We start from the raw sequence: 27,917 nt of genomic DNA on the forward strand, positions 1-27,917 counted from the left end.
CCCCATTTCCCAGCTTCCAGATCTCCACCGACTGAGTGGTGCTGCTCCTCAGGAAGGATCTGGCACACAAGGCACATACAGCCAGAGGCAGGTCAAGAAGTGCAGCACTGTGGTGAAGCAGACTCCCACGAAAGAAGATGAAATAGCTTCACGGGCACTCAAATCCTGTTTTTCTCAGTGAATGATGAACCTGAAGACTGTTTTGTCTGCAAATACAGGTAGAGCAATTAGGCTTCATTCTCACACAGTCACAATAACCAGAAACTGTATCAGTTTTCCCAATACGTTATTTCCATGCTTTCCTTCAAAGACTGCTGAGTGCAAAAAAAGAAAAAAGTTAACATGATTAGCAAAATAAAGTTTGCTAAAGCAGATCCATCTAACCTGCATCTACCAGACATTGTATTAACTCATCAACATAAACATAATTGGGAATTTCTAGTGCTTTCCCATACTTCAGGTTCAGAACTGGTTTAAAACAAATGAAAAGCGTTCGCCTAGGGCAGCTCATACCTGGTTGGTGCCCCCTGTAGATTTCTCCCTTGCCCAACTGGAGATGCTCCCAGTTGCTGCTAGACTAAATCCTCTCACCCCACCCCCACCTTCAGGGGCTCACAGCCTTGATATTCAGCTGTAGGTGCCATTAGTTAATCACCATCAAATAGGCCATTACCTAGTCTTCAGTGCTGTCGAGAGAGCAAAATGACCATGTCTTTGTGAAAGAGATCTGGTGCAGGCACTGTAGATGGGAAGTAAGGGCATTGCATGGAAGAACTTCTGTTCCCTTCCCAGCAAAGGGCGTGGGGGTACTGAAGACAATGGGGAGACAACTAGTGAATGCTGGAAAAGCTGGGGGGGGCATTTGTGGAGATAAGGTCCCCATGCAAACTGGAGTGGACAGCTAGTAAGGGAAGGGAGAGTTTACAATTATAATTGTCTTGGTGTTTCACAAACTATTCTGGTTTGCTTACCTGAATCCCAGTCAACTGCTGTCCCACCCTTCAGTCTTCAGACCTGCAATGATGCTCTGCAAGAACTCCTATTTCACCACAGATCTGCCTGCCAGTAACACTCCTGGGGATCACTGCACTGGTTCAATACTAGAATATTGAACCATTATCTTCTTTAGAGTGCTTATAATGAACGCAAATGATTACCATTCCCATATGCAGAAGAAAAAAACATTTGCAGTGGAGAGAATTCAAAAGCTGTTTCTCTCATCCTGTTGTCTACTTAGATAGAGGTTTACCAAAAGAAGTCAAGGAAGAGTTAATCAGATCTGTAGCACTTTCACTACTGCTTGCCTCACATCATGTGTTGCGGTCACAGCCTAAGAGAGTCTCTTGGTTCCTTTTCTAGCCCCAGCAGTACTGTATGCATTCACCTCCCAATAACTTAAAAGGTACAAAAGGATTTTTAAAAGAACAGAATTAACAGTAAAACAAATACAGTCCAGAATTTGGTTAACAGGAAGCCTGTAAACGGGAAACAAGTAAGCTTGACTGCCAGGTAAAGATAGCAGTCCAAGCTTCACACCCTTTATTTGCAGACGTCGCAGATGAGTTAGTCTGAAGGAGACTATCCTATCATCTGTGCAAGACCACCAGGCCTTGTGAGAGAGGCCTCTGTCTTTGACCATCAGGGCTCTCCCCAGATGCTGGCCAAAGACTGGGAAATGTCACTTTTTGAAGTGATTTCCTCCTGGATGGTTTTTCTTCCTCTTCCAGACAAAAACATGCACCCATTACTTTATTGTATAGACCATTACTGTAGGGGTTTTAATAAAATCTTAATATTTATTTTTCTAGATTTTCCAATATATATTTATGACTGTCTAATAGTAGTTTTTCATGCAGGCATCCAAGATACATTTTACAACTGACATAAAGACATCATCTGTATTTCTGCAACCACATCTTTCAAGTATCAGTAGAATTGTCCTATATATAGGCTGTGTGTACATTACAAGTTTAAGCCCACATAATACAGTTAAATTCATGATCAGGAGACAACAGTGTATCATATTGCCTCATAGGAAGTGAAGCCCCAGACAGGGCAATACTAATATATCTTAGCTTTCTGTTCATGGGTGCTTTTATGCAACTGGTGGAGAGTATTTTCAGTGGGCAAAAACCAAGCATGCATTCATAGACGAAGTTCCATGTCACACTAACGCAGTCTTCATGTGTATATGCTTTGTTGCCCAGTGTTTTACTTGACCAGAGAAGTATTTTTTCACAGACTCCTAGCCCTGCTTTCTTACCTTGAGCTCTACTATTTGTATGTTACTGTCACTAAAAGCAGTAGTCTGGGACATGTCCCTAGAAAACCACTGTTAAAAGAAAACATTCAGTCACCTACGCTGCTCCAGGCAGTACAATCTGTTATAACACTACTCCTTTACAAGACAGATTTTTTTTTTCCCTTTGACCTTTGGGAAATGCTATGCAGAACAGAGGAAGTGTTCTGTGAATCCTCCACTTGATCAGAGAAGCACAGGGATAACATGGTATGCAAGTCTGCTCAGTCAGTGTCCAAGCAGCTGTGCTTCCGTGTATTCACACAGAGAAATCTTCCATGTGTTATACTTCTTCCACTTTCCCAGCTACTCACACCATCCCTTCAGCTATGAATTTCACTTCTAATGCAACTACAGGGAAGAGTAAACAAAATTCATCCCTCTGCTTCAGGCAATAATGTGCCTCCTGCAGCTTTCCCAGCCTGACTAACCGGCTGAACCTGCTGTTGTCCTTTCCTCACCACAGGCTGACAAGAAGAAACATGAAGAATCCTTCATTCACTTCAAAGAAGACAAAGCTCAGGATAGGAAGGTGAGTATAAAAGGGAGAAATCATGAAAAAATATATTAAAAAACAAAAGGCCTAAACTGAGGTCAGATGGAGAAGAACATTTCAGGGAAAGGGAAATAAAAATAGAAAGCAAGCAAATGAATGAAAAAAGAGACAGAAAGGGAAAATGTTAAAGAATCACGGTATGATGAAAATAGAAGGGAGATAGGCAAAATGGTGCTGTAGAGGAAATGGGGGAGAGACTAACATGGGAAAGATTAGAAGAAGCACTCTCAAAGGAAGAGAGATACAAAAAGACACTAAGGATCATGAAAAAAAAGAAGCTACAATGTCATCTTACAAGCAAAGCTATCTCACCAGTCCTTTGGTATTAATCATGTAATGATCATTAGGCTATTCAAAATTCTGAAGCATTTCCGGTGAGCAGCCAGTTCCTCAAACCCAGCTGCTGTTAGAAGCCAATATTCTGACGTGGATAAGCTGATGGTTTAGTAGAAGACCCCAGTGGACGGGCAGTCTAACACCAGCAAACAGCAACTGTAAAAAGAATAGCCAATTTTTATTCAGACCAACCTTCAGCCTTCAGATTGAGAGGACACCAAAAGCCTGTTCTGTAAGATTTACATTTTCTGTTCCTCAATCTTGATATCTCTGGTGCAGGGAAAGAAAAAACAAACAGGCTTTACAATTGCTATTTGAAATATGAGGCATCTTATTTAAAGGCAGCCAACCAGATAAGCTAGTTAAAATGGCATAATAATCCTTTCCTGGTCTCCCACTGTAGGCAACTGAACATAAAATATAATACTGTAATCTCCATTACCATACCATGATGCCAACAACCCTTGTTTAATAGAGGGTTTTTGCTGACATTCAACTGGTAAAGGGGAGTCAGTTAAGTAGGATCACATGCAGAAGACCAAGCGACACCAAAAATTATCTCACAGTATGAAGATTGCCTACCCTGCACTAGGCAGGTGGTGATTATACTTTGTTCTATAACCTTGTACATGGTTGATTATACTGCACCACAGAGAGACAGAACAGTAATAACAGGACAGCAAATGACTGAATTTTTCCAAGCTGTTCCGCACAGATATAAACCAGCTTGAACAAAATGAATAATAATGAAATTAAGGCAAATTATTAGTTCAGGCAAGATCTACTGCTATATGTTTGGCATGCTGTAACATAATTTGTACTGATCAAACCATTAATCAAGAAAACTGTCAGTCAGATTTTGCCCCTGTATCTGTTAGTGATTCTTCTGTGAACAGATCATGACTTTTATAGACTTCTTTGATATTGATGCTGGTTCTAAATGCTCAAAATCAGTATGTGAGAAAAAAACCAACCTGCTTCTTTAGTACTGTTGATACCAAAGTTTAAGTACCCTGAAGTACTTGTATACAGTTTACTAACAATAGTACAGTGCTCACTTAGTTGTCTGATATGATAACTCTACCCCAGCCAAAACTAGCACATCTGTGTTCCCTTATTTTTACAAAATGAGGAGGAGGAATGAAGAAAGTAATGGGAGTAATGAATTTCAATGGCATTTAGGACAAAAGGTAGGAGGCAGGCCTAACAAATGGCAGTGAATGCCTAAAATTTCTACCCCATTTGTGCAAGGAAAAACAATTTCTCTAATGTTATGAGAAGTCTGCAATCAGAAGAGGCAAGCATTCCACTGCTTGCCATATAATGGCAGACTGTGCCTAGTCATCAATTAACACAACTCTTCTGTAAGGTGGGAAAGTACTATACTCATTGTCTGACAGATAGGGAATGAAGACACAAAGACTGCATCTGAGCCTGAGGAACTAGGCTTCTGCATGCGTATTAGACCACAGCTATGTCCTTATGTGAGCATGTGACAATCCATTTCCATCCTACCATTTTTTCTGCAAGAAGGAGGGAGACTTTGGCACCTAGAGAGGTTCTCCTCCCCCTCTACTCAGCCTTGGTGAGGCCGCATCTGGAATATTGTGTCCAGTTCTGGGCCCCTCTGTTCAAGAAGGACAGGGAATTGCTTGAAGGAGTCCAGCGCAGAGCCACAAAGATGATTAAGGGAGTGGAACATCTCCCTTATGAGGAGAGGCTGAGGGAGCTGGGTCTCTTTAGCTTGGAGAAGAGGAGACTGAGGGGTGACCTCATCAATGTTTACAATTATGTAAAGGGTAGGTGTCAGGATGATGGAGCTAGGCTTTTTTCAGTGATATCCAGTGATAGGACAAGGGGCAATGGGTGTAAACTGGAGCATAGGAAGTTCCACGTTAACATCAGGAAGAACTTCTTTACTGTAAGAGTGACAGAGCACTGGAACAGGTTGCCCAGGGGGGTTGTGGAGTCTCCTACACTGGAGATATTCAAGGCCCGCCTGGACAAGTTCCTGTGTGATGTACTGTAGGTTACCCTGCTCTTGCAGGGGGGTTGGACTAGATGATCTTTTTAGGTCCCTTCCAACCCTTGGGATTCTGTGATTCTGTGATTCTGTGATTCTATGCGGGGAGAGATCTTCAGAGCATGCCAGCCAAATCCCAGGCTGAATGGACCATAGCTGTGCACACAGATAGACATTAGTCTAGATACAGTTAGAAAGGTTTACCAGAACCCATATGGTTAAAGTACATGTACCTGTAATAAGGTTGTCTCGCATCCATTTTCCACTTCCCAGATAATGAGAATGTTGCTTGTTTATCTATCTCACCTCTTGCCAGAGAACCTGTGCTTCACTGTGCCACCCTCTATCCCCCCCCCCCCCCCCCCCCGAAAATCTAACTTTTGAGTAGGTCTTCCCCTAGTTTATATTCTGATGTTATTACTGCTGCTGGAAAGTAAATACTGATTAGAACAGTTGCCCTGAAGTTTCTATAGCATGACAATTTAAATTAACAAATTTAAACCAAAATCTCTAAACACAATTTTTCTCCAAGAACCCTAATTTTTTTTTGCCTCATTTTGGCAAACATCTATTCTCTTCACCTGCTGCCCTTCGCATTGCATGCACCATCTTTCTGAGGCATGGAAGTAAGCACACTCCAAGCTAGCCGAGGAAGTCTAGATTGAAGCCACTAATATAGAACATAACAAAGGAGTTAGTACATGCAGTAAACTATCGTAAAATCAGGAGCAACTGATGATTGATAATGGATCAGTTACCAGATATTTTGACCACTACTTTGTTTCCCATGGGAAGCATCCTTCCATTGCCAATCAGATCTTCACTTAAGCTCCTAGCTTGTGTGCACGTGAGCTGTCGAAACAGTCACATAGCCCTCCCCTTTTGGAGCAGTCCTCATTGCTCATTGGCGTGAAGTAGCTCTGTGAAGGAATGTACATGACAACTAAACATTACAGGATGAAGACAGTACCACTTAGCCGCACAATTTCATCCTCTTATTGCAAGGGCAGATGCCCGGGGCTGGGTGTTTCATTTGGAGAGCATGTTAATTTTCCAGCACCTACAATCTGTGCTCATGGTACTACATGGTCCAAGGGAAGCTTGTTTTATGTCGGGTTCTAACAATGTGTCTGTTCACTGTCTAACGTGTTTTTTAACAGTGATAAACAATATTAGACTCGATTAATTAGGGAACAGAAAGGAACCAAATTTAGTTGTGTTTCATGGGAATCCCGCAGATAAAGAGGTGGTTTCTTCCTCGGTTACCTGAGCCTTTTCGGCGTGACAGCCTACACAACGTCACTGCTGCTGCCTCTGCCCCCAGCCTGTTTGCTTAGGGCGAGCTCAGCACCGCCCTTCCCCGCTGTGCAGTTCCCAGTCTTATTGCAGGGTGTGCAAGTGCCGGGAGGTGTCCACGCTGCAAACACACTCTGCCCACAGGGCCCCATGCTGGCTTCTTGGGGTGGGGAAGCCAGCAAGCCTGGTCATGGGGACGCGACTGTGGGTGCGAGCGTGGGTTACTGGAGTGTGCTTAGCAGACATCCTGAGAAAGTCCTTAATCCCACGAACCTCTTTGCTATAATGTGCTTTGCGAAACAGGAGACAACCAGTGTTTTCAAGTAAGGGGCGCTCCCGAGGCTTTACCGAGAGAAGACTGGGCATCCACTACCAGTAACAGCGGGCAGAGGATGCCACCGGTAGGGAGCTGGAACTTCACCGGTGTGAGCCCCCTTTTGAGGCTCATCTCCCGCTACAGCCTGCTCCCCGCAGCCCACGGAGAACAAAATAGCCTAACCCGAACTCGGGCACCCAAAGCCCTCCATCCCGCCCTCCCCTTCCAACTCCCCGGAGCGGAGCGGGTCGGGTCCCTCCCTCTGCCCCTCCCCGCTGCCCTCCCCCGGCCTTTTATAAGGCCGCGGAGTTTCCGCGTCCTGTGACTGCAGTCAGGTGGTTGTGGGGGTTTTCTTTCCCTCCTTCCCCTTTTCCCCTCCCTCCCTCCTGCTCCGGCTTCCGTGGGCCGGCCCAGCGGGGAGCCGGCTGGGGAAAGTTGGAGGAAAGTTGCCGGTTGGGAAAGTCGAGAGGGGGGAGAGTCGCGGCCTCGGCAGTCCGGCTTCCCCGCCGGGCCCCGAGGGAGGGCCGAGGATGGCTGGCGGGGAAGGAGCGGGCTCCGGCGTGCCGGAGTGTAGGGAGCATCTCTTCAAAGTGCTGGTGATCGGGGAGCTGGGCGTGGGTAAAACCAGCATTATCAAGCGCTACGTGCACCAGCTCTTCTCCCAGCACTACCGGGCCACTATAGGGGTGGATTTTGCGCTCAAAGTCATCAACTGGGACAGCAAGACCCTGGTGCGGCTGCAGCTCTGGGATATAGCAGGTAAGGGCCGGGGCCCGGCTTGTCCCTGCAGGTTGAGCCCCGGCGGTCAGAGGCCTGTGAAACCTAGCGACCCGGGGCTTGGTCCCTGCGGAGGAAAGGATATTTTGACTGTGAAGCCTGTCGTCTTGGTCGTCTCCTTACCCCTATTACCTGCAACCCTTTTTGTCTGCGTTTGAGGCATAAGTAGAGAGAGGTCTCGATGTGAGAGTGAAGGTTTTTGACTTTTTATACGCTGTGTGTGCTCTAGAGTCTTAAAGCAGTCCTCAAAAACCTGCTTTGCTCTACTTCTTGGCTCTGTGGCTCCTCGCTCACTCTTCCTGCTTCTATTGCTTCTCCTGACCTATGTGCCTGTGGGCTTATGGCCTTGGTTATGACTGGCTGCTTAAATTCATTCATGGCTATGGTTCTGTAACACTTCCAGAAAAAATAAAGGTCTTTTCCAAGTAGGTTATGTTTAGTAAGCATGCTTTACAGGCTAAAGGTAACTCAAACAGATAAAATTGTTCTCAGAGAACGTATGCTCAAACTTTACATGTTTGGCATCAGCTACTTAATGTAAAAGTAACTTGTGTCCTTGCAACGTGGAGTGAGGGAAGGGGACTTGTATACTTAGCTCTACATGGGAATCATGGGTTTGTGTATCAAAAATATACTTTGAGCACATGGAAGCAAAAAAGTCCTGTTAATTTGTCCAAACTGCCCATCATTCCTTTGCTATGTATGAGTCAAAATTGTTCTTTAACCCCTTTGTTTTAAAGATTCCAACTATATACCTATCCTGGTTAACTTTGCTTATGCTGTGCTGTTAAATGACAGACCAAATTCTGTTCTGCTGTGGCTTTGTAAGAAACCTGTCACTTTAAATCCTTAATCATCTCAAGCCAATACTGCATTTCTAGTTTGGTGTGCAGCCCATGTATTAACCTGCAGCTGTCTTCATCCCTCTCCACCATGTTCTGGATATCTCCTCAGATATGAAAAAGTAGGCTTTATTTCAAATGCTGGTGTTGAAATTTACATTGCTGGAAGGCACTAGGATAACAACTGGTAGTTACTGTTTCCATGAACTATAGGCTTTACAAAGTGGAAGCTCAGTAAAGAGGAACTGTAACAGAGTTGCTGTAATCCTGTGATAGATCAGTTGAACATTAGCTTCTGGCCTTCCTGCTCTAAAGGTTGTCTCAAAATACTTCAGGTATGATTCTTCAGACTAAAAAGCCTGCTTCTCACTACCGTATGCTAGAACATACCAAAGATCTTTCTGCTGCTGACCTGTAGGGTAAACTAAAATATTTTGTAATTGCTCTTTTGGAGAGCAAGTAAAGTTTTGGCAAGCTTTCTTTTCTTGTGTGTAACTTTTATGAATCAGTTTTAACTTCTGTAAATCAATTAACAGTATTGGTGCAAGCTGCCATAATGCTCTGGATGTATTTTAGCAGGTTGGGAGTTCCAAAGGTTGAAGAAAGGAGACTGTCAGGATTCTGGGGTTTGGGAGGCTGCCACACTTGTGTTTAACTTCTCCCCAGCCCTTGGTTTCTGAGACTGGGGTAGGCTTTACCAAAGCAATCTGTTCGAACAGGCTAGGTAGAAACTTAGCTGTAATTTGTAATAAAGTTTGGACAGACCTATTTACATTATGGGAAGTCCTATCAATATAGCCATGCATTAATTTCAGATCTAGAAGATGGTATTTTTCACTCTCTTACTGCCTTTAGTGTACTTTGGACACTGCAAAGTGAAGAGTGAGTTAAGAGCTGCTGATAAATCCCTGGAGGCTTGTGCTAATATTGAAAGATTGAAGAATTAAATTTTTTCCTGTTGCTGAAATGTTTTTTTTTGTATTTTACTATGTGGTGTAATTCTGTATGAAATTCCTGACTAGTTTTTCCCTACTAAAAATAAAAAAGAAAAATGCAACTGGTTTGCAATTTGCAGTCCAAACTCTTATTTTGAATCTGGTATTTCAGGCTATTCTGTGTCCCCTGCTTGAAAGACAAGGCCAAAAAGAGATGTAATCGTAGTCCTAGTGTTCAATTGGGCTGTGCTTAGCCAGTGTGACAGTAACAGTTTAGACTCCTATAGAACTTTACATTTCAGTTAAGTGTTAATCATTAAAATAAAGGGGACTTTAGTATCCTTAAAGGTTTGCAGTTTTAAGATCGTGGCATTAAGTCCTTGACCTGGGTATGTGTTCTGCAGCTGTTTGTCTATATTCATGAATATTTCTAAGTACCTGAGGATGTTAACAGATCTACATGGAAATTATTACTTACAGAACCAGGTTGAAGCTGGCTTTTATATAGTCATAGCACATGTTTCCTAAAGCACTTTATTTAAGTGTGTAACAAAGTATGTGAGCATGTGATAGTCATTCCCTTTTAATTCACCAGCCCAACTGTTTTCTGGCTTTCAGCAGCTCATGTAGATAATTTCATCTGCTGATGTATGCAGACAAACAGCTTTAGATCTCTCCAGGAAATCCACACATTATGGTAAGTATCGTTACATGTGACTTACTTACAGGCAGTGTAGCTCTGGCATGCTGAATTGGTTTTGGTGTGTCTTAAAAGGCTTCTGAATTAAAGTCTAACCCTTAAGAGTAGTAAACCAAATTATTTTTTACAAGATAAAGCTTGTACTTAGCAGTTCATAATAAAAAAACTTTTCTGAAACAGCTGGGTGCTGCAGTCTAAGGTTCTGTAGCTAAATTAATGGTAAGAACTAGCTATGTAGTTCAGTCATCAGCTAAAGATTATAATGTAGATACTGTGCTGACTTCTGGTGTGGTTGTAGCCAAAATGGTGAATGTTGTGCTGTGTATAGCAATGCAGCAGGTTCCTGAGTAACTTAAATTTCTTGCGCTGAGGTTTTTTTAGTGATTAGATAATTCTATCAAATAGAACGTGACAGTGTTACACTGCCTTGCTTTTCTTCCCAAACCTCCCCCCCCCCCCACCGCCGTGGGAGATAGCCTTGTTGTAAGGTACACTGTAATACAGATTCCTGCAGCAGAATCAAAGGGGAGGGGGTGTAAACAATGAAAGGTGAAGGTTAGACTTGTGTATTCCAGAAATACTTGGGCATTTTAATTTTTAGACAGTTTGTAGCTTCTTGAGTAATGGAGATAAAGAAGCTTGGGAACAGGATTGATCAGTCATTGTCAAATGGTCTTGGTTACAGCATGAAGTATTCTGAAAGAAAATGAACAGATTACACGCATGTTCATACAGGAGCAAGACTTCTAAACGTTAGCGCCCTTAGGTATTATTCTTGTTTCTTATCTTGACATGCAGAGTTATGATAAACCTCTTCCTGGATACAGTCTGAAAGTGTTAGAACCAGGTTAACCCCCTTGATCGAAGGACATGAATAACTGGTAAAATAAATAAGAGAAAGGAGTGAGTCATTGTGGTGAAGAGATACAAAACAAAGGAATCTTAATGATAGGGAAGTACTTTTAAAGTTTATTTCAGTACACTAGAGATTCCTGTTTGACAAGCAGGCTGTTTTAGCGAGTGAGTATACTGCACTGACCACAACTTAGTGTAGGAGGTGAATGTAGCATGTTGATGAAACTCAGTCAAAATTGTAAGAACACTTAAAGGATTTTCTGCATCATAAAGTTTTGATCTAACAAGACCATCAAATGAGTAGTCTTAGCTGCTCCTTTATGATCATGTTGACTATCACTGTCATTCAGACCAGCCTGTATGAACCTGAAGTTTGCTGGAGGGCAGGGGTGGTAAAAGTCATAGATGACTACCTAAGTTTGGCTTCTCTTCAAGAATGTCACTAATGACAGCTAGTAGACAAATTTGTTTTTAAAGCTCTGAGTGATTCTGTATGAACTATGCAGAATTTCTTTGTAAAAGTGTTTATAAAAGTTGAAGTAATGCTTTAGCTGGAGGAATGTGGCTATGAAATTGGCAGAACAGAAGAGGAATGGTTGTTCTTTGGTATTCTACATAAGCTCTGCATGCTCTACACAAGCATTTAGGAACTGAATGATAAGATTTGTAGCATGCAAATTGGTTACTAAACTCTTATCTGTCTCCTTGAGCAGATCTGAACTCTAAGTTGTTAAAAGTAAATACCAGTCCCCAAGAGAATGGAGATATCAGATGAAGTATTTTGCTCAAATACTAAGTTGAAGAAGAGCTGGAATAACCCATCATTTCTATGAAGACAAATAAGTTTTAGATATGAGTAGATGTTAAACTTTTAATTTCTTTGAGAAGTTAACTTGCTGTCATCTATAGGAAGACATGAGAAAGTGAGTACAGGAAGCAATGGGTGTGGGAAAAGGAGGACATTCTGAAACTTGCTTCATGTCAGAGAAAAAAAACCTTAGACTGAAAGGAGCACTTGCAAAGCAAGACAATGAAGGCAAAATGCAAGCCTTCTTACTTACATAATCAAGAGTGCTGCACCCAATAACATTTTCTGTCCCAATGGAATACGATGTATCTCCTGTAGAAAGCTGAAGTGCTTGGTAGCTAGGCACCTTATGTGGAACATATCTATGAACTCTTAACGTATACTGGTAGCTGAGTTTCAAAGGCATTCAGGCTGTTCCAGTATGTGAGAAAGTGTACTTCTATGTGAAAAACCTTATAGTTTCAAGCAAAAGAATATTACAGTCTTTCTGTCTACATTCGTGCTACTGGCATTTCAGAAGACTGTCAAGTTGCTTCTATGTACCAGGTCATTAACTTGTTTCTTGTGTTATGGACTTATCTTATTCTTTTAAATGAGATCTAAAGAAAGCCTTAACCAGTGTTAATGCATCCCTGAAAGTCTACATGGGACAACCTGAAAACTTCCTTCATTACCTATATATACATACATAGAGCTGTGCCATAGAGACATGCGCTTTAATTGCTTTTTAGAGGAGTCTCTCCTAAGTATGGAGAGCTTAGACATAGTAGTATTTAGATATTCTTGTAACAACTTGTCCTTACCCACAACAGATCTTGAAGCTCAATATAGGGATTAGAATGGCAACTCCTACAAAGAAACAACATAAAAATTGCTTTGCTCTGTGTCTAGTACAAGTGAGCATAGGGTGGAGGCAAGACAATCCAAGCATAATCTGCCTCCAGCTGTGTTTTTTTCTCACTGTGTTGGGTTTGTTTAGGCCTAGCTTGTAATTCAGAACCACATAGCTGTTCACTCACTCCCCCTTGCTTCTTCCTCCCTCTGCTCCCAGAGGGATGTGGAGGAGAATGGAAAGAATGCAAGTCCCACGGGTTGAGATAAGAACAGCCCAGTAACTAAGGTATAACACAAAACCCCTGCTGCTACCACCAATAATAATAATGATGAGGGAAATGACAAGGGAAGAGAATACAACAGCTCAACACCTGCCGACCTATACCCAGCCTGACCCAAGCAGTGATCTAGCCCTTCTGCGTAACTCCCCTCAGTTTCTATACTGGGCATGATGTGCTGGGGTATGCAATACACCTTTTGGCTAGTTTGGGTCAGGTGTCCTGTCTCTGCTTCCTCCAAGCTTCCTGTGTACCTTCTTATTGGCAGAGCATGAGACTAAGTCCTTGGTCAGGGTAAACATTACTGAGCAACAACTAAAAACATAGGTGTTATCAGCGCTGTTCCCAGGCTGAAAGTCAAAAACACAGCACTGCACCAGCTACTAAGAAGGAGAAAAATGGCTGCTACAGCTGAACCCAGGACACAGTGTTATAATGATACCTAATGAGTGAAAAATATATGCATGAATAACCACATCAGAAATGGGTGCAGAACTCCAGTTCTGAGCTTTTTTAGAAACCTTATTTGAGATTATAGTGATGGAGGTTCCAGCAGCAGCTGCCTTCATGTGGAGATGGGAGCATTATCATTCTGCTAAACAGCTGAGGTAGGTCAGGAAACTCCCAGTCACTTTGATTAAGTCTCCAGACTGATGATAAAGATTTGAAAGACCTGTGACTGATTTCTGAATGCTTCCTGTTCATATACATTTAAGTGTAAATCTCATGTGAGGAAAATTACTTGATGATGTTGTCTGGAAACATGTGAAACTAGCAGATAAAGTGTGAAGAGGAAAGGAGAAGTTCTGCTCATTTTGAAATACTTTAAATATTTTATTTGGAGCAGTAGATGCAAGAAACAGAATTGAAAGAGTACTGCATGTTTCCTTCTACAAACCACCCTTCTGTGGGAAATCTGTGGGTGTCCCTTCTTGTGACTCTTGTGGAACTGCCAAATTAGTTATGATGTTTCAGTTCAGAATGATTTTCTGTGCTTGGAGCTCTCCAGCTAAGTATCCAAATGAGTGCTGAACATGTTAAGCTTGTTTTGTATTGGTGTCTCTCCAGCCCTTAGACCTCTCTGGATGTAGGCCCTGGACATCAACATGCTTTCTTTTGGGGATTTATTCTGCTTAAGTAATTTCTTATGAAATCCTATCAAGCCAGGTATGGTTATTGGTCTCGTTGATGAAGCAATTTCCTTATCTTTCTAGTGGGGTACTTACTAGTGGGGTACACCATTCATATTGATGAAGGTTTTTATGCTTCATGCTGTATTATATAGCAACTCAATGTACTGTATTATGAACTGAACTTCTTAAAGCCTGTATGCTGGTGGAATTCCATAAGCACATAGGAAATGTTACTGTCTTGAAGTTGGTGTTGTAAGGCAGTTGGATATGGTAACTTTGATGCAAGATGGGACTGTTCAGTTAAATGGTAGACTTGAGACACATGTTCTTTGTGTCTTGGAAATAAGCTTAGAATTTCTCTGTAGGTTTTCCTAGGTGTCCTACAGGAAATGGGACTAAAGATGTGATCTTAGAAGACCACCTGATCTAGTACAGGCTTAAAAGAAAGCTTGCTATATTGATCTTGTGGATACTCTTAATTTCTGCAAACAATGGAAATGCACTTAGTGCTTGAGCTTCTAATTACTATGGAATAGATGGAGCTTCAGCCAAATATGTAAGGTTCATATCCTATCTAGTGGTTGCTCAAACTTTATGCTTTTTACACGACAGCAGTATAAATTCTTCCCTAGCACTCTGATGCAGAGAATAAAGAATGGATGGGTATCCACCAAATGGGTAGGGAGAAGCTACCTTAAAGGGAAATGATTCTTAAGTTTTTATGTGCAGTACAGCAGACAGGAGTCAAAATAGTATATATTGCATGTCATAATTAATTTTGGGGTCAGATTATAAAACAATCTAGAAATCTTTGCACAAATCACTAACTTATATTGATCGTAAGATTTTTTGAGGCAAGTATTGGCAAAATTCTTGCCTTTCATGTAAGACTGACTCAAGTAGTCAGAAATTAAGCTGGTTTGACAAGTCAGGTGCATTACCCTTCAGAGACATTGATATACACAATATTAAATATTGTCTATATTATATCTATTCACTCCATACACTTTAAATTTATGGAGTTTAAATGAACATACATTGACCTTTATCATCAACTTTGCTTCTGTCAGTGTTGTGGCTTCAGACTCTTGGTGTCTTCACCTTATTTACATCTCTACTTTGGCTCTTACTGGTTTGTTTTTCTTTATACGTGCACTGGGACAGGGTGTCACTGAAGCATGTATACACGAGTACAATTGGAGCTGGCAAGTGCTGTTAAAGGGGTTGTTCTCAAAGGAATACCCGTCTTATGGAATGCAGGAAAGAAAATAATCTTAGCTGCCTGGTTCCAAAAAAGGCTTCAGCATGCTGTATAAAGTAAGACTCTTTCCATTAGTAGTCTCATAACTGTTGGAAATACCTTCCTTGAACTCCAGTGGTAAGTATTGCCTTGCTTTTGCAGTGTGTTGTAAACTCTTACCTCTAAATACTCACTTCAGAACTTGTGAAGAGTGATATGCCACATCAGAAGGAAGTGATTTACAGTAAGGGAATTTCTCTTTATATTTTCCTGGGAAAGCATGGGAATAGCTCTTGTGAAATTCTTGCGTATGTTAAAGCTAACAAGACCAGCCATAAGCAGTCACTACAAAGCACAGCATGCTTTTCCAGCTACCTGTGGTAGAATGTTACATATTGAAAGTTTTCCTTTGGCTATGGGGACATAGAACCAAGGTAAATGGGGTTGTGGTAAGATTATGCTTTGAAAAATGATGAAACTTCAGGGGTTTATGGAGCTTGTTTAGAAATAAATATCTTAACTCAGTTCAGAGAAAGTGTAGCAAACTCAGTAGCAGTGGCTTCTAGATTAGCAGCAAATGAAAATGAATATTCCTTATTGTACGGATTTTAGTAGCTTTTCAAATAATAAGGTAAAATGTAGCCTCTGAGTGTCACTGCAAACAGCTTATGGGAACTTGTTCTTTAATTGCTCCCAGGCTAGAGTGCTGGGTAGGGTGGCAGGTATTTGATACAAAATTCCGATCACACGAAATGTGCCATGACACATTGACCATTTTGGAGATTAACATTTTTTCAGTCTTGTAATAAAGTTGTTCTTGAGACAGACTGACTTCAGAATTGTTCTCCTGTATGCTGTGAAATGCTGTAGTGCCATACAGCATCACTGTTGAGTACACTGTACACTTCTGGCTGCATGTCAGCACACCAAAGGAGATGGATTAGAGGGTGTCAAGCATGAAATAGGTTAACTCTGGTAGATGACTTGTTTGGGTCTAGTTAAAACAAGATAGGAAGTACTGTTCATGTTGCTCCTGGCTCTAATTGGACTATGTCAACTCTTTCTAAATACTAACGAAAGGAGGGTTTTTCAATACATGCTGCATTTAGAAGCAGAAGTCATTTAGTGTGGTTGAACTCTACTTTTATGGGGATGGAAATCTAGTGCTTGGTCAGAGACTTTAATTTTCTGTTTAGTAAAGATGCAAGCAAAGCAGTTGAAACTTTTCTTATACAAACATGGGTGTTGTACATAGAATACATTCAATGCAGGACAAAGCCTGTTGAACCATAAGTGCGGAGTATTGCCTTTAAAGTTCTTAGACAAGATAGTAAGTTGTTGAAGTCAGTTTGGGCAATCTTAAACCATTAGGTTAGCCCAAGGTTACAGGCAGCAATAAAAAGTTTTATAAGTTTTGCTGTAAAATTCCCTGTGAAAGCTGTGCAGTTGTTTGAGGAAAGTTTTATATCTTTGTGAAAGATAATGGTGTGCTTTTTCCATTTTCTGGGATTATAGGTAAGGGCAGTCCTCCTGATGGAACGTTTCTTCTTGCACCTCGGTGCTCTTGTTTTTTCACTAGTAGTGAACAGGACTGTCCTGCTTTACAATAAAGTATAGTGATAGCAAACAGTGAATGGCAGGCCTCGTCATAGATTTTAAAAATTTGGGTAGCTAACAAATTATTAGGTTACTAACTTGCTGTGTTGTGCAAGGAACTTTTAGAGCAAACTGCTTCCTATGGTTTCAGAATGAAGTAGTGACCTCTAAGAACACATGAAAACACTACGATCTAAACAATCAAAATACTGCTGCATCTGAACTGATATTTTTCAGTGGCTTTTCAATGACTACAGTCTCTCACATATACTGTATATGGAGTATACTGTGGATGGCAGGCCTCTGACGCAGTCTCATTCAACAGAACTGCTTCAACAGCTCTCTGCAACTTCCTAATGCAGACATAACCAGAGGATCAAAGGTTATCTTTTAAGGTAAAGTGTGGGTAAATTGAACAGGGATTAACAGGCTGGCTACCTTTAACCTGAAGTCTGTTTTTGTGAAGGATTTGGGACAGTTATTGTTGGGAAGAGGTCCATCCAGTGGTCAAATTTTCCACACCACCCTTAGCAAGAAAGGACTCTAGCAATTCACTTAAATCTTTTCAGGGTGCTTTTGTCTGTTAGAAACTAAGAGCTGAAGTCGGTAAAAGTGTTTCTAGTACTGTTTAATACAGGAAGATATATTCCTGTAGTTCTTGCTTTTTAACCTTATGGTGTTTGTCACCAGAACCACAGATATCAAATGTCACTTTCACAGTGGTGGAAAGTAAAAGACTAGATGTAGCTCTTTAAACTCGAGGTTCCTAGTATCTGCTAGGGGTGCTAGTATAGTTTAACACCTCTGTGGTTTAAACACTTGGCAACTTGCACTAATAGCTTATATGCGTGAGAGTGAGGAGTGGAGAGCTATCAAGTACTGACAATCTGAGTCTGTCTACTCAATCTAAGGCTGCTATCCATGTGAAAAAGCAGGTAGACACACTTCAGCATGTCCTGTAATGTTGATAGTGGTTTGGCTAACCTACTTCCTGCTGAATAACAGATTCGACCTAATTGGGTAAGACAGTTCTGGGACAAGCTGTGCTGGTTTGGGGAGAGGAGAGAATGCCGTCAGCAGTGGTAGCTTGCCAGCAACATACTCATATCTGTCTAAAAAGGAGCCTCAGTCAGTTTGCACCTGACCCTGGGAGTGCGAAAATGTACATTAGATGTCTGGAGAACTGGGAGATGCATCCTCAGGGCAATTCTGGATATTTGATAGGTTGTGCCAAACCTCCACCAGGCTAATCAGGGCCAACAGGCATCCAAACTGTAGTCTGTTCTTTCCTGTGGCTCCTAAAGGAATTAGGTGAGTTTTGAAAGTGACAGTAGTTATAACTTGGAGGATTGGGCTGCATGCCCACCCATTTTGGATGCTGCTTAAGCTTAACTCTACCATACAGAATGACATGAACTTTACTGAGAGCTGTAATTACATATAAGGAGCTGCCATTCAGAAGTTCCTTGATGTTAATATGTGAAAGCCTAACCCAAGAAATTCAGGGAGCTGGAGAAAAATCTTTTGTAAAACAGCACAACTGGAGCAGGGAGGAGAGTGCTTGTTAAGTTAGGCCTTCCTGTGGCAGAATTAAGACTGGAAAAAAGGGGTTTTGCTTACTGTTGTTCCTGTCTAGGTTGAATAAAAGCTCCAAAATCCCATGGTGCTTGAAATTGTCTGGAACAACTAACATGTAGAGTTTGGCACTGAAGCCTAAATAGTGGCCCTGTGCTTGCACATTGTGTGTCCAATAAGGTCAGAGTAGTTGATAGCAAGGACTTCAGAGCCATGGTGTTGGCAGTTAATCTGACTGTCACTAATGACCCTCCTTGAATTTTTGGCATGACTAAGTGACTATTAGTGGTCATGGTAAATAGTAAATAGTTGATCTGAGAACCCTTCTCACAATGGAAAGAGAATGTTCAAGTATTCCCAGACTAAAACTGATTTATTACAACCATTCACTATAGCTTAATAAGCATCCTGTGATACCTGAGTTCACTGCAGTGTGTAGTAGCTGTTGACGGAAAAACAGAGTAACTGAAACGTGCTAGCAGGATGCTACGTCTATACGTTTTGAACTCACTTGATTCACTAAGCCTCTTGATCATTTTCTTCACTGCTGCAGTATTTCTGGGAAGTCCTTTTGGCTTGGCTTTATAGGTTGAACTTTTCCTTTTAAACTAACTGAACTCTTGAGTTTCAGCATTTTGAAGGACACTGTTGGCAAGAGTTGCTTGGCTTTATTCACAAACAGAGGACTTTGCTGTTTATCACATTCTTGACAACTCTGTATTATCTGGTCCAGGAAAAAACTGCAAAACTCCATTGCATTGGTCTTCCAGTTAGCAGCAAATAACTTTGGAGTAAAATTCTTCAGCTAGTTGTGCACTGACTTTTGGGGGACTGTAGTCTAGACTATACATATGTAGTTAAAGATTATTTGACGTGGAACTGCAAAACTTAGTAAAATCAACTTTTGAGCTCTGACCACCCATTAAGTTGATTAGCCTGTCAAAGATTACTTGAACTTATGTTACTTCAATGAAAGACACTATTGTTCCATCATTCTTACAGTTGTTGGGCTTTTATGAACCTTAGTCATCTTTTTCTTCCTTGTTAATAATGCAATTTTGGAGGATGCCAGAACTGTTACTCTCTTCTGCAAAACAGGAACTTTGTCCAGTTGTCCATCAGTACTCTTGATGAGATGCTGAGGGTTTAAATGCAGCTAACACAACTCTAATTTCAGAACACAACATCTCATCAGTACTCCTGATGAGATGTTGAGGGTTTAAATGCAGCTAACACAATTCTAATTTCTGTGGTTTCAGACAAAACTAAGCTTAGATTTTTACAAGGTAGGGGAACACTTTCTGTGTTGTTGGTATTGACAGAGGTAAACCAAAATTCACCTTTGCGGCACAAAAAAAAGTATAGCTTGGAAAGCTAGCTAGGCCACTTTACTCTCCTTGAGTAAGTCTTTGTTAGTTCATATAAACTACATATTAAGACATCTAGGTATAATAAGTAGCCTAGGAGAAGGAACCCTGACAAAAACTCGGTATCATGCATATCCATCAGTCATTTGTACCTTTAACTTGCATTTTCTACTCTCAATTCCCACCACATAGGAGGAGTTAAGAGCAGAAATAATGGTAGGAGTATAGGGTATCTCTAGCCAAGTAAAAGCAGAAACTGCCCAATAGGTCATACTGCTGTGATAAGTAAGACTCTTGTTATTCTTTACACTGGCAAAGATTGATGTAGAAACTCTTCTTAAAATGTACTTGAAGGCAAGGTTGGCACTGTCTGAATCTTACAATGATAACTTGTATTTCACAGTGAAGGACAATGACAAAGCTTCTTATGTCGGACCTGGCTATAATTTTTTTTTGTGTAGTTTTTAGCTTACAGCTTACCCCTGTTACAATGTAAACTGGCAAGTTTATTCTTAAACAAATAGTTCCCAAGCTCTCATACAGTTTTAAACTAAATTTAATGCTTGCTATGCTGTAGGGAACTGTATTAGTTCGTGATGCATCACATTATGCAAGTATTTCATTTAATGTTGTTGCAATTACTGGAAAATATGGTGGCAATATGTGCTGAGTCATTTATATGTGAAAACTTTGTGGTTAGAGAATGCAGAACTTGACATTGCATGCAGCACTTCCATACCCCTAAGCAAAACCTCTGATCCTTGTGACTGCCTTGTAGCTTAGCTCCTCATCTACACCTGAACCCCTAAAACACAGGGAAAGTATACCTTGGTGGTACCTTCAGGTGTAAGTCAAGGCACTAGAACTACCAGTGTGATTAATCTATAATATCCTTTCCATACTGTTGTAGTAAGCAAGTAGCTATCGTCCTGTCCTCTTCCTTCCATGATTATGCACACTAGAGTTTTTAAGTCTAGTTTCATCTGATCACTTTTTGTCTTTCTTCCCTTCTGTGGGTGTGTTCCACTTTTTGCACTGCTCAACACTATTCTCACACATGGTGAAATGATTAGAGCAAAAACTTGCTAGACATAGAAAAGGGAATGACAAATCCCTGGTTGAACTGAACATGGCAAAAATTGAGTCATTTAGTTTTAATAACAAATACAGAATGATGTTCAGAATCCTAGTTGTGCAGTTTGCCTTTTCTGTGTGGGTGTTCTTGCAAGAAGAGCACTTGCTAAAGCTTTGCATGAAAGTCCTGTTAAATTTTCAAAAGGCTGTCTAGAATGCTCTGCATTCCCTATAAGAAGTTCAGTATGTGCATTGTCAGTAATAATAGAACTGTAAAAGTCTACTCAGTGTATACTGAATTCTCTTCCTGTCTCATGCCATATACCTTTTACAACAAAATTAACTTACCTCCTAGGCAAGCCATGTGTTACTGCTTCTGTCTTCTTTCTATGAAATAGAAAGAATGTAACCTTCTTCCTTAGGCCTCCAGATCGAACAGAAGAGCAGTTGTAAGCAAGTATGTGGGTCAGGCTTATTGTTAGTGGTGGTTAATTCTAGAAGTGAAAGTAGCTCTGTAATAAACTGTTTTGGAGCCTGGGCTACTGTAGGAAAGGACGCTCTAGTACGAGTGCTGCCTTTGACCAGTTAAAAGGCATTAACTAACACTAGAAAGGTGTTGAACTTGCTTTTTTAGGGCTAAGGGGCGTAAGATCCTCTTAATGTAAAGCTTAAATTTAATAAGATAAGTTTTCACACTGATACGCACATCAGTTGTCTACTTTCATCCAAATTTAAATTACTGAACAATATGTATTAATATGTGTCAAAATCTAAACCTCATAAGAGCAAAAATTGAATTTTATCACAAAACCAGCTAGAAATAACAAATAATTTTTGACAGCTGAAGCCCATGCTTTCTAAGTGACTGCTATAGAGTACAAAGTATAGTTTAGTTCAGTGCAGGCCAAAACCACCTTTTAGGCTTAAGAATCTAGCCTAGAAAGGCATAAAGAGACCATGTGAGTTACTTGCATACAGGTTCTGTGTACACTGTCTAGGAGACACATACCAGCAATATCTCTTCCAGTGACATAGTCACAGAGATACAGGCTTGGTGCCTGGTTTGTTTGGCTAAGAGTCCATGGCATAAATGTTACTGCAAATTTTGAACTGAGAATATGGAGGGAAGAACTTTCCTCTTGCATGTTGCTTGTTATCACACAGAGGATAATGAGCTGGTAGTGAAGAAACTAATGTATAATTTCTGCTCCTTAGAATATGCGAGCTAGTGATGCTGATTTGTGCAGCATCATTCTTTAAAGCTGAACAGACAGAAATAAAGTCAGGTTTATAATTCTCTGGAACATCACTGCTGCTGCTTTCAGGCAATTCTAACAGCTGCTTAGTCAGCCTTTTCTGAAAATGTCTATAGGGAATGAGCTAATGTGTACACTGAAGTACTGAAGTTGAAATGAGGCATGCTGTTGAACAGGATTCCTTGTCGAGTTCCTTCACCTAATGAATTCTTGGCTCTGAGAAGTTAATACCCACTTCTTGTAAATGTTTGTCCTTGCTAATCAAAGGCAGACTTCAGTGTTTATAAACAGAGAACAACTATGTTTCCAATTAAAACTTTTACTAAAATGGCCTAAGCATTAAAAGCTGAAGTGATGATACACTGTAAAACTAAATTATAAAGTGCAGGGATGACTGCTCCCAGTGAAGACTTCTGAACAAAGCGGAAAGCTATTCTGGTAGCCTGAACTCTCCAAACAACGTGCTAGCACTTGTCACTGCTGTGCGTGCTCAAATACAAACAGAGCATGATGGTCTGACCTTCTGAACAGAGTAACAACTGAACTGGCACTCTAATTCTACATTTCAAGAATATTGACTGCAATAGTTGTACTTAAGAAAAGGCTTTTTTAGTTTACTATGCTCACTAACCATTGGTTTTCTTCTGGATTTTTGTTGTGAATAAATATATTCTATTCTGATAATCTTGTTTCAAATTCTGGGATTGCTGTGGAGTTCCTATAGTTGCACGTTATTCCAGATAGTCCACATTTAGCTAGAACTGTTAAACTAGCTGCCTTTGAGCTTGTCCATAAAGAAAAATCTATAATACAGGTGAATCCTTTAGAGGATGGTTTGAAGGCTGTTAGTCTTGGAGCTTGTAGAAACCTTTGTTACTCGCACTTCAGAAAAAGGCTCTGAGTTGGCTCAAGTTTCTAGTTGAAGTAACTATAGAGTTATATCTAAAGATTGCAGAACTTTTTTTGATGAAAGAATGATTTGTTTATAGCTGTACTGGTAGTGGTTTTCTTCTTTAGGCACTACTTCTCAAAGAACACTTCAATAGGTTGTAAAAAAAAAAAAATAAATCCAAAGTATTAGTTGGGGTTGCAAACTGCTCTTAGCATCTGACTTGTCATATGCGTAATATACATAATAGCTGTTACAGTGAGCTTACTTAGGATACAAATAGCAGTTCTATGGACTAAGTGACTAGACACGAATCCCAGACTTGTATGTACTAACCTGGTATAGTCAGTTTATACTCACTACAGTTCATGCTTAAATATATTCTGTCACTGCCCTCTTTTTCAGGCCAGGAGCGCTTTGGAAATATGACCAGAGTATACTACAAAGAGGCAGTTGGTGCTTTTGTGGTCTTTGATGTTACAAGAGGGTCTACGTTTGAGGCTGTTCTAAAATGGAAGCATGATTTGGACAGTAAAGTACTACTTCCCAATGGCAGCCCCATTCCTGTTGTTCTTCTTGCAAACAAGTGTGACCAGAAGAAAGATGGCAGCCAGAATCTTTCTCAAATGGACCAATTCTGCAGAGAAGGTGGCTTTGTTGGATGGTTTGAAACATCTGCCAAGGTGAGCATAAGTAAATGTTTTAACTCTAAGTGTTGGTGTAATAATGGATGAATATAATCATATAGGAAATAAAATTATCAAGTATAGCAAGTGATAGCTAAGTCTCCAGTGTTCAGGAAAAGTTGGCAGTGGTGTGCAGGCTTGTGACATATTTGGTTTAGATTAGAACTATGTCTTAAATTCAGAGAACCTTAAAACGAACTGGAAACCTTGATTAACTGAGTTTGTTAATTTTTTTCATCTTGCATGCATCAGGATCAGAGTTTTTCTTTAGATGTTAATATTACTGTCAAAGATAAGTAATCTTTAGGTGCAGGTTTTTAAATTACAGCTTCTGTCTTCACTGTTGCATTGTAGGAAGTGGTAAGGCTAGAAGTGAACAATTTGCTCACTTGGTACTACCTACCTGGACAATGATGTCACTAAAGCACTTTCTGTTTTATGAGGCAGTGTCAGGGCTAAACTGGAGAAAAACTGCTCTGTATAGTAACTCAGGTTAAGATAGCTGCTTTATTCAAGCAGAACTGTTAGTAACTTCATATATTGTACACTTTTATTCTACAGATTTGGTTAATGCACAGATGAGGTTGCAGTAGCTTAGCTGGAAATGAAATTCAACAGTTACTTAAAACTCAGATTCTTAAAATGAAAGGTCTCTCTGTATGAAAACAATGTGGCTGACAGACCTAATTATTGATTTGGCTGATAACTCATTTATATGGAAAGCTAAACCTCAAAATCCCTCTTTCCTTGGCTGGCCTACTTCCTTTAACTGCTGCTGATGAACTGGCACAAAATGATGCTTAGACAACTCATGAAAAGTAAGAAGTCTGGAAGAATAATGCAGGAAATAAAGTAATAAGCCTCTCCTGGATCACTGTAAAATAAGGATGAAAACACAGTGACAATTAGTTAAATTAGCTAATCATTTGTTTGCACTTGTATAAATTATTCCCAAATTCCACACACACCTATTACTAAAACATCCAATTGTAAGGTTCCTAGTACTCAAAGAATACCAAGATTCTGCTTTGGGTCATATGTTCCCTGGAGCTTCACCTGTCCATAACACTGCTATGTATGAACTTCAGTGTGGGTTAAAAATAAATGTAAGTAGCACAGGGACTAAACCTAATGTGGAAGTGTAATGACAGCTTGTATTTTAGGTGGCATTTAAGACATGACAATGTCAAACAAGGTTCTTGGTGTGGAGAAAAGTCCAGACAATATTAGTCCTAATTCAGTTATGATTTGACTTGATAGGACTCTGAAGAGGTGTAGTCGAAACAGCTTAGCTAAAAATCAGGACACCTTTCTTGTTTTCCAAGCATACCAAATCAGTTTATGGTTTTAAATTCCTGCCCACTTAAATATCTTGATAATATGTATTTGCCTTTCTGCTGGAAATGATACTTGAATCTTCAGTCTAGTCATCAGTAATACAGGTCCCGCTCTCTACAGATTAGGTAGAATATTAAGGCAAAAGAATTGCAGAGAGTGTAAATATGCATGGAAATATTAACATCCTCACACCAGAATGAGGAAAGTCATCCTCCTGTCCGAGAACAGGAAGGCATCTCTCCGCAAACTGCCTAAAAGCAGCTTGTGGCTGACAACAAGCTTGTGAAGTGCACTAGTAACATGTCAAATGTTCTCCTGATCAAGCCTTGCTCATGTAGAGTCTGTAAAGAGAAGAGTGTTCTGGGGTGGTGTTTTGTTTGTAATTGAATCAATTCCAAACATGGTAGCCCTGTAGTGAGCCATGGTGGCCCAGCCAAATCAAAGCTGTGGCCAAAGGCCCCTTTGCACTGGCTAGCTTGGCCTCTCAGTAACTGAGATACCTAGTGATGTATTTAATAGGGCTATCCTGTATACACTCTAAAGAAAAGTGTATATTGTGAAGGTACTGTTCAAAATATGCACATGTGGCTAGAAGAGGTATGCTGATTTAGCTGGGATTTTCAGGTGGATAAAGTCCTTTTACATAAATAAGTGCATCTAAACTGCAGCAGAAGCAGAAAAAGGCCCCCAAAGGTTGAATGCTACTATGAGCAGTCTGATTGTCTATTATCTTTCCTAATGCAGAAATGCATTTTGGCATTTTGAGTCTTATAAATCCAGGTGACAGTTATCCCTGACTGCCTGTTGAATTAGACTTGAAGTGTCCTATTAATTATATGGGTGAATGTCTCAAACCTTTTGGTGACTTTTTTCAAAAAGCAAGTGTATGAGCAGTGACCTGATGCATCTAAGCTGTTTCTGTCATGCTGATGAGACTATAGAAGAGTTTTTATATTTGGCCAGCTTCTAATAGAAATGTGTCACTATTTCAAAAAAATCACTTGTTTGCTTTCAACATTTTTAGGACAACATCAACATAGATGAAGCTGCTCGATTCTTGGTGGAAAACATCCTTACCAACTACAAAACCTTTCCCAATGAAGAGAATGATGTGGGGAAACCAAAACTGGACCTAGACCCATTGAAAGCAGAGAGTAAATCACAGTGCTGCTAATGATACCACTGTTCAGTAAATGTGATGGGACAAGCAGCAAGACTGTTTCTTAAATCAGACTGCTGCTATGGTGCTGCATTGTGACAATTCATATGGGCTGTCTGGTATTACCTAAATAGGTGATTCTTGTGGGTGTTTACATATTCTTGTTTTGCATGAAACTGTGTATCTTGGGAGTTATCACTCCACTTGCTTGAGTTGCTAAATTTAAATCTTATTAATGTCTTCTTACCTGAGAAAATAAGGTAGTGTTTACACTCCTAAAAATGAACAAAGGCATCATTCTGTGTCTAATTTCCTTCTAGGATGTATGCTACATTCCGAATAGGACTCACTTGTCATGGTTTTAGCTGAACTTGCACCTTTAAAGTAAACTTTTCCTTTCTCACCACTAATGTCCCACTTCAGCCTTCTCACCTACACATATGTCCCTATTTATTATCCCCCTCCATGAGAATCTGTCTCATTGCTAGTTCTCCTGGATTGAGACATCCCAGAAATATTGAAGGGGCCAATGACAGATGGGAGGTATGTTAGTGTGTTCACTAGGACCGAGTGAGGTAGGTGGCTTTTACCACTGAGTAAGAACAAGATCTGTAAAGGATGGTATTTAACAAGGGAAAGGCATGGTTATAGAGATACTAACAAAAATACATGTCTGGCCATATAAGGCAGAATATTTCACCTAATACTTTACATATGAAACACATTAATGGCTACAGTTGAACTTTTGGCACATAGTTATAGTAGTCTCACCTATATGCACATCCAGAAATAAACATCCAGTAACTTTTTCATTAACACTGGAAGCTTTACCAAGAGTGCAAAAAGTAAGTATCTTACTGTTCTGTGATAATGAACTTGCTGCTTCTTCCTTTGTCTTCGTACTTCTGAATACTATGAGAAAGGAGAGACGTCTTGAAGGAAATAGCTTAACTGGTTCTTGACAGCCTATCAAACCCTTTCCCCCACACCCCAAGCTCTATCTTCTTCAATTTTAGAACAGTACTGCACTCTTCTGACTAGTTGGAGCTGGTGAACTGGTTTACCAGTTTGTAACTTGGTATACTGAGATGCTTCTGTTTCCTTGTTATAACTCATGTATTTTTAGCAACAAATGAAGATCAAAAGGATTATAGAGAGATTTCACAGTTCTTAAATACATTCTGGAATTCTGGCTGTACTTGGTTGAAAGTCTTTGGAACTCCCCTTTATTTTAAGGGTTTCTTCTGTCCTGGTACCTCATTGCTACTGACTTCAGAAGTCTTATCTTGCTTTGTCTGATGATGCTGATGTTTTCTTAAACATCAGCATGAAGTATGTGCCAAATTGGGTTTACTTTAATCTGTGCTGAGATTTCTTAGACTGTCATATTTTTTTTTTCCTTTTTTTCTAAAGAGTAATGTAGTTTTTAAGAGAAAAATAAATATATTTGGGCATCTTGGGTATGTCGTTGTTTGCTTTTGAGAACATAAATCTTCACCCTATACACGAATGCTTTCATTCACATTTGGAAACAACTTTGTCACCTAGTAGTTTGTATGCAAAAGGCTTATCTTAAAATGCCAAGCCTTACTGTGGTAAAAGCTAAAACTGGTTTTAATTGGCTTAGGATCATCAGAAAATTCAGATGAGCTTTCATAGATAGCTAGTCTGCCTTCGTGCTACAGAGTGTTTTTGCTCCTGTTCCTTGGAGGGAGCATTACTGTTCGAGACTGGGATGGATCAGGAAAT

The 27,917-nt window shown here is 40.3% G+C and overlaps 1 protein-coding gene across 1 annotated transcript; it reads left to right on the forward strand.

Moving 5' to 3' along the window:
- The first annotated feature begins 7,138 nt into the window (after positions 1-7,138).
- On the forward strand, positions 7,139-27,627 carry RAB32 (RAB32, member RAS oncogene family). The gene is made up of 3 exons (XM_065680510.1): positions 7,139-7,585; positions 23,391-23,668; positions 26,034-27,627. Exons 1-3 carry the CDS (start codon positions 7,357-7,359, stop codon positions 26,181-26,183), a joined length of 657 nt encoding a protein of 218 aa, XP_065536582.1. The 5' UTR covers positions 7,139-7,356; the 3' UTR covers positions 26,184-27,627.
- The last annotated feature ends 290 nt before the right edge of the window (positions 27,628-27,917 follow it).

The sequence above is a fragment of the Lathamus discolor genome, chromosome 5, assembly GCF_037157495.1.
Source record: "Lathamus discolor isolate bLatDis1 chromosome 5, bLatDis1.hap1, whole genome shotgun sequence".
Taxonomy (NCBI): domain Eukaryota; kingdom Metazoa; phylum Chordata; class Aves; order Psittaciformes; family Psittacidae; genus Lathamus; species Lathamus discolor.